This window comes from Diorhabda sublineata, chromosome 1 (assembly GCF_026230105.1).
Source record: "Diorhabda sublineata isolate icDioSubl1.1 chromosome 1, icDioSubl1.1, whole genome shotgun sequence".
NCBI lineage: Eukaryota > Metazoa > Arthropoda > Insecta > Coleoptera > Chrysomelidae > Diorhabda > Diorhabda sublineata.
Genome location: NC_079474.1, coordinates 20,420,428 through 20,428,047, shown reverse-complemented (window position 1 = coordinate 20,428,047; position 7,620 = coordinate 20,420,428). Strand labels below are relative to the sequence as shown.

General features: G+C 32.4%; 1 protein-coding gene across 1 annotated transcript in view; it reads left to right on the top strand.

Annotated features, from left to right (window-relative positions):
* The first annotated feature begins 7,510 nt into the window (after positions 1–7,510).
* LOC130447048 (pancreatic lipase-related protein 3-like) overlaps positions 7,511–7,620 on the top strand; it is a 45,610-nt gene continuing 45,500 nt past the window's right edge. Inside the window, exon 1 of the mRNA XM_056783673.1 lies at positions 7,511–7,608. Within this exon, the coding sequence (XP_056639651.1) occupies positions 7,569–7,608 (40 nt within the window). The 5' untranslated portion in view covers positions 7,511–7,568. The remainder of the gene's footprint in view (positions 7,609–7,620) is intronic.

Sequence of the window (7,620 nt, the reverse complement as noted above, 5' to 3'; positions counted from 1 at the left end):
CTTACAAGGTTCAATTGACCCCCAAGAACTGAAACTTACTGACTATTTTAAGAATAACACGAGTGGTTGGTTGGACATCAGTAGCGAATAGTGACAAAATACGACAAAAATCATCTTCTTCTCAGTGGATTCATTAATAAGCAGAATTGCCGCCTTTGAGCAAATGAGAATCCACGAGTGATTCTTAAGAAGCTTAAGCGTTCACTGTATGCTGGAGTCAATGATTTAGCAGCTTCACAAGGTCATACTTCTTTGGAAGGAAGGTCAACCAAAAGTTACTTTGAATGGTGTTCGTATCGCGGATGATCGCGGACTTTTTATGATCAGGAACTGAGGATATTGAACTGGCAAATAGTTGACTCACTTACCACTAAGTCAGCGGAACAACGCCTGTTTTGCGAGAAATGCAATTGGGTGCCACCATATTTCAAAACATTAACGAGAGTACTTGAATTTACTACGGCGAGTGATGTCAAAAAGTCAAATAAGTCGAATAAGACAGGATTTCGATTGATAGACTGTTGGCTATGTTTGTATCACTAAATGCTGAACAAAACATCTGAGCTAATGATTGTCCTAATCGTTTTGCTTAGGTCTTTCTTCTATCGGTGATATTTTCCTGTACAAATCTCCTTTAAGGATGAGGGGTGGTACGTTATACTCAATAAGGCATGGGAAATGTTTAATTCCTCAATCAGTATGTGCCAAATGACTTCTTTTGATATTAGCTTTTATATGTCTCTAATTCGATTTGCGTTGTCGATGATATTCCTGGCTGTAGAAGTTTTTTGCTTTCCTGAATACTGTTCTACCGATACAACCACGTTTGAATTCAGCAACCCAAAAATTCACAGTTGTAAATGATGGTTTCCGAAAATTCCTTTTTCATTTGCGTAAGCGAATCATCTTTCAAAAACAAATATTTAATGATCTTTCGCTATTCAATTTATTCATTTTCAGAAAAATCTTCAGAATTGACTTTTACGACAGTCAAACAGAAGCTTAAAAAATGCATGATTCCAGGAAGAATCTCTCAATACATGGGTGAATATATATACATTGATAATGAGGTCAGAAACTTTACAGACAATCCTTGTATGCTACTTTAGAGTAGGTTAAATATGGAGCCTTCTCTCACAAACGGAAAATACAAATCAAACTTTAATTATATAAAAATACCGTTTGTAGAATCGTTACTATCAGGAAGCAGAAATTCCCAACCGGTTGCGAAAAGAAAAACTACTTTTGTGTAAGTGCTTATTATAGAGTATGTATTTGCAACGACGACGTTTTTGTTCAAAGCAGTTCGACTTTTGAGTGCGTGTGAGTATACAGTGACAGTGTATAAAATAGAAAATATAAAATTATTTAGACTATAGAAAATATTCAAATATACCTTTCGCTTACTAGAATTATTTTTGTGGAACATGTTTCGCAAAAACGTCGATTGAAGAGGGTATAATTCTAAATATATTTCTGAACTCGATTTGGTATTCGTTATGATTATAAAACTATTTCTTTTATCTTCTTCTAATTGATATTAAAATGTATTGTCCTTTTTGATAGATAAGTAATTTTCTTCTTCTTTCTCCTATAGTAGGTCTTAGGCCAGTTCCTTCTTCGATATCTTTAATCATCCTGGCTCTAGGTTGTCACTCCACCTCTTTTCAAATGGATAATGTTTCTAATTTTGTTCAATAAACTTCTTATATTGCTCCTCAGTAAGTTTCAAGTATGCTTTTAAAGATTCAATTGATAAGTGATCTTTTAAGTTGGTAACTTTTTGTAAGTTTGCTCCCGAGTGTGCTAGAGCGAAAAGCGATTTGAATTAATAGTTATTTTTTGTATTTATTCTGATACGTTCGGCAGCTGCACGTGTCAATTTACTCCATCATTTTACTACACCTGTACTTGGACGTTTTCACCTCTAAGTACTGACTTGCAAATCTATCCTTCTTCTTCTTCTTTGGGTTCCCTCCTCTAAAGAAGGTTGGCGATAATCCCAGCAAAGCCATTTCTGTCTCTGGCCCTTCTTATCAGCGTCTTAGAATCTAAACTGGTCCACTCGCGAATATTCTTCAGACATGAAGCCCGTCGTCTGTCAGGACCACGTTTTCCCTCGATTTTCCCTTCGATTAGAAGCTGCAAAAGTCTGTATTTGTCATTTCTATATATGTGTCCAAGATACGAGTTTCTTCGAGTTTTTATTAATTCTATAAGCTCCCTGTCGGTGCATTTATCTATCATTTGGTGTCAATTATTTGACTCAGTAGTTTAACATGCTTTCATCAGTTTCACTTTTGGGTATATTCGTAACTGACTTTTTGCCCTACTTTGGACTATCAGATTCAATATTGACGACATTGCAGTAATTCGATTAAAATATCTGATTATCCTGATTAGATTCGCCAGGATTCATAAATTTCTTTTTGTATCCTTAGCATGTGAGTAATAAAGGTAGAGTGAACTACGTATCTAAGGACGCAGAACAAAACACTTAGAAAATCGAGATGGAATAATCAATACATCTTACATCAACACATAGTAAACTGAACTATCAACCAAAAAATTAAATAAAGTTGAAAACAATAGTTTTGGCACAAAATATTTTTGTTTCTTCAATGAAATTATTCTCATTTGCCATAATTAACGGTTAAGTAACTAACAGATTTAATAATTCAAGCTAATGTAATGGCCCGTATCTTCAACCAGACGTATTTTGCTGCAAATCTCTCATTAGATCTTGGATGACTTCAACATCTATTTCGCATATTTTTCTAATCATTCTACGCCCTAATTGTTCCTTATTTTCGACTTATCACTCTCCATCATACACTTTCCGAGATAAAAATTCCCAGAAATCTTCAATTGAACGGCATTGAGGTGGATTATCTCGTTTTGTATGAAAGGTATGTTATTTTGATGTAATTGAGTTTCACTTGCATAATGGCAGAACGTTGACATACAAAATCATCTAATTAAGTGAGGCAGTTGTTAATGTACCTTTCAGAATCTTCAGCTTTCCCCCCTACGCGACCCACAAAAGGTATGGATATCCTTATTGTCGAAATCGCACATCACATCACTTTATCATAAAATTTGCTTTTTCTTTATATTTTTCATTGTCAGGACTTTTCTATTGGCCGTGAAAAAACAATCGTTTCCTTTGATGTGTGAATTGGTAAGTGTGAAGCGTCCTTAGTTGATGACAGCATCTTAGTATTCGTGCTAATTGGTTTGAGGAATATTTAGGACAATGGAGAATAATAAAAAGGGAAGTCCTACTCCGGAAATAAGTTTCAGTAGTCGACAAAATCATTCCTTAGACTGAGAATGCGATTCCGCCCTATTGGATACAAAACGCAAAGTTAGTCCAAAAATATCATAGAAAACACCCCATACTTTTATAATAGTGACATTAGTTTTCTTATGAGTAATTTGTATCTTATCCAAGCAACGCCAAAGATCAAATTTTTACGTCGACGACCGAAGTCTACGAAGCGTGAGATGGCACTACCACAAAAACAGCACGATCGGCCGGATTGTATTTGATGCATCTAAGTAGAAGGAATATGTCTTTATATCTTGATAGCTATGACTTTTTAATAGTTGGTCTTCAAAGGAGCCTGGTCTTCTATGATCCACCCACCTTATTTCAAATTTAAATCTTTTTGGAGTCTTGTCAATATTAACTGGCATACACGGTTCATCAATAGTATTTCTCATTATATATTATAAATATGAAACCTCGGCAAGAAGTTCAACTAAAAAGCGTGAACTGTAAACAATATTATTTGATAGTAACAGAAGTGATTAGAGTTATTTAATATGGTCAATTCACAGAAAATAAGATAGTTATGATTTTGCCAAAATATAATTCACTGCGAAAATGTGATTATATAGAAATACTTTTGGTAATTATCTAGATATATATATATACAAAAGGGCTATCAAGCCTATGGAAGAAACAAAAACTTACTGAAAACAAAAATATAACCAAAAAAACAAAATAAAAATGTACAAAACCCTAGTAAGACCAGTAATCACATATGCGATGGAAACAACAGTAATAAACAAAAGAGAAGAAGAAGAACCGAAAGAAAGATAATCAGAACTATAACAGTCCCACACATAACAGAGGAAGGAGAAAGCAGAGCAAAGAAAAAAGAAGAAATAGAGAGAGAAGTGGGGAAGGAGAATATGATGAGATACATAAAAGCACAAAGGCTTAACTGGACAGGGCACATAATAAGAGGAAAACAAATTGAAATGATCAAAAGAATAACGCAATGGATCCCACTGTGGCCAAGGAGAAGGGACAGGCTGAGAAAAATTTGGAGAAGCGAAATAAAGGAGGACATAAGGGCACTCATTATAGAAAACAGGAGAAAAAAAATGCCGGAACCGAAAAGAATGGAAAATAATAACAAAACAAAAGCAGCCAGAACTAACGACAAACTATAAAGAAAATAAAAATTAGAATACAAGGAGTAATCCACCTAAAAAAAGGATTTAAAGCGCCAAAAGCGATAATCCACATGGGATTAAAAAGCTTGATGATGATAATGATGATCTAGAAATCATCCCCCACCCCCTATCGACTTGGGGTGATAAAGAAAAGTGTACTGAACCCAAAAAAAATTATTCCAGCCGTCGGTACTTCCTTATTAAAACAATAGAGAGGGTTAAAGAATGAAAATTTGATATTTTCGGGATTAGTGTGTTAACAAATGATAAGTTTCATTTGAAAATATATAAACAAAAAATACAACTAAATAGTGAAAATAATGTATGAAAAATATATGAAATTAATTCAGTGGCATTATGAACAATTATGATTGTTAATTGACCTAACCATAAGTAATTATAATATTATCATAGAAAAATACATATGGAAGAATTGAAATACTATTTTTTTATAGTAAAATAGTATAAAAATGAATCAAGGGGTGTGGCGATGGGGTTTGTTAAAAGAGCACGGAAAGATGTTGTATAAATAATGTTCTTGAGTAGAACCTAATCTAGCCTAACCTAACCTAACTTAAAAACAATGACCGATGACTAATTCCACCTTCCATATATTGTAATTACCTCCCTCTATAACCCCTTCCATAACCCCAAGTCGATAGGGGGTGGGGAATGATTTTTAGATAATTATCATATTTTTACCTATTTCATTATAAAGACAGTTAGGTATACAAAAAATTTTGTATGAGTTGAAATTAAATATTATTTACTTCTTGAAGGCTTGGCTCTCTTCGTAGAATTTTCACTCGTTTAATAAAATACTATTTCTAAAATTCGATATTTTTTGAGTTTATATACCAAGCTCGTCAGGTTAATCTAACAGTAGATGGTTTAAATTATTGATTTTGAATAAATATAAGTACTAAACCAACACGAGACATTTAAAAAACAATTGAGGTGAGTTTTATTTATGTACTTGATAAATAATTTGAACTCGTAATATTTGAACAAATCCTTAAGATGATTTCGTGATTTTATTTCGTGCTTTTATTAAATCTGATATTTTAAAATACTTGTGTAATAAATATTAAAATGTTTACATGATTTTGATTACAAAAAAATGTTAAGATCACTTCATTGAGTAATAATTTTAACGATAATGAAATCACGTACCTAGTAATTTTTTATGAATTCAAAAAGGATATGGAGCATTACTCATACGGAATACACTTATTGATACCAGGACTGTACTTTATTTGTTTTTAATTCGTCAGACAAGTCATCAAAATAAGATTATAAAATATTCCAAATTTTCAATTTTTTCAAAAAATCCTGAATATATTTCAATCATAATTTGACGATTCTAAAAACTAAATAAATTCAAACAAAATGATTAAAAAAAAATTTAAGTTCATCACGCAACATTGACAATTATATAAACAAACGTATTTTTTACTTAGAACTACTATTAAAAATGATTTATGCATCGACATCTCCGATTGTTCAAACTAGTGTTCAAGACGATTTGAAAAGTTAATAATGGATTGACTTAATACCAAATATTGTCCAAAATCTTCTTCTCGTACATGGAGCTTTCCTAAAATAACTTTAAAATTACATTTTACGTAATAAATCGCGAGCATCTAACACCAGGCACTCAAAAAATCGCTTACATTTTTGAACGTCAATTATTTGTTCATATTTCTGATAAAATCTCATACAGCTGTCCACTATATATCTCGATATTGATAGCTAGACTATCTGGAATGATTTCGAAGTATATGAAAGCTTCATAATTACTCTAGACGCGCAACAAGACTTTACGCTCGAATCGACCTTTCTTTGCAACTGATTCTGGTGATTTTCTTATATCTAACTACTGATTTTCCATATTCAGGCTGTTTAGATATCCATTTTTCATCAAAAGTAACAATGCTTCTAATATAACGATTATCTTTTAAGAGGGCTAGGAGTTGTTAACAGGAATAAACTAAATGTTTAGTTTGAATCTCGGTTAACTCGTGTGGCACTATTCGAAAACTTTTATAGATCTCACCTATTGATTTTAAAATGAGGATGGGTGGTATTTTTATTAGGTCTAAGAGAGTTCGCTAATTGACAAGTACTGGTACTAAGTTGGTTTTCTACTAATTCCCTTGTAACCCCAATATCGCAAGCGTCAAATCTTACTATTAAAACGATTATACACACGCTGTACCATTCGCTTATTAACTGTCTTTTCCTTCAATTTCATATATTTTCCTTGCTGTCACGGAAATTTCATATTTATCGCACTTTCACTACACCTGATTTAACATCTTCAGCGATGCGGCGCTTGCTCCCCCACACGGTTTTTTATTTTTTGGTATATTATGGTGCGACTGATTTGGACCAATAACGACGTCGCACCTCGTTACGCCCGGGATATTCACGTGCTGATCACGCACTGATCATTGTTTTGATTTACTATTTTTCTGCAATAAACAGAATTCATAAAGACAGTTCAAAGTGTTGATTATATGGTGTAAATTGAACGGAAACACCAGAAATGAAGATTTTCCATACATGAGACTTGGAATAATAGTCTTATATATGAACCTATAGTGTATATCAAATTTTAAGAACTCTAAAATTACTTATGTTTTTTGAGTGTCACTTAATTTGTTCAATAAAGTGTTTATTAACATTATTAATTGTTCATAAATATGCCATTAATTGAAATTGGCAATTGGTTTCTAAATTCATTGCACCAAAACAAGAGAATATTTTCAAATTTGTATAAACCTTTTAAAACCCTCCCTCCATCTATTCTTAATTAAAAAAAAATACATAATAAATATATGTATATATAATAATAATAAAATCCATTACTATAATTTCAATTGGAGCTCTTTGCGCAATACTTTCAATTTTAGACAGTACTTGAAGAACCTTTTTAGAATACTTAACAATTCTTGACACTGACAATTATATTTCGAACAGCAAAACAAGGTTTTTGATGAATTAAATTAAATTCTTTTCCCATAGATTCACTGTCTTGCGAATAGTGCGGATGTTAATAAGCTTCAATTTATCTTAGTGTACGCAATATATTTTGTGAAATGGAAACCGAATTATTGTGGATTTTAGTGGTTTTGTTGAGTAAGTTTATAC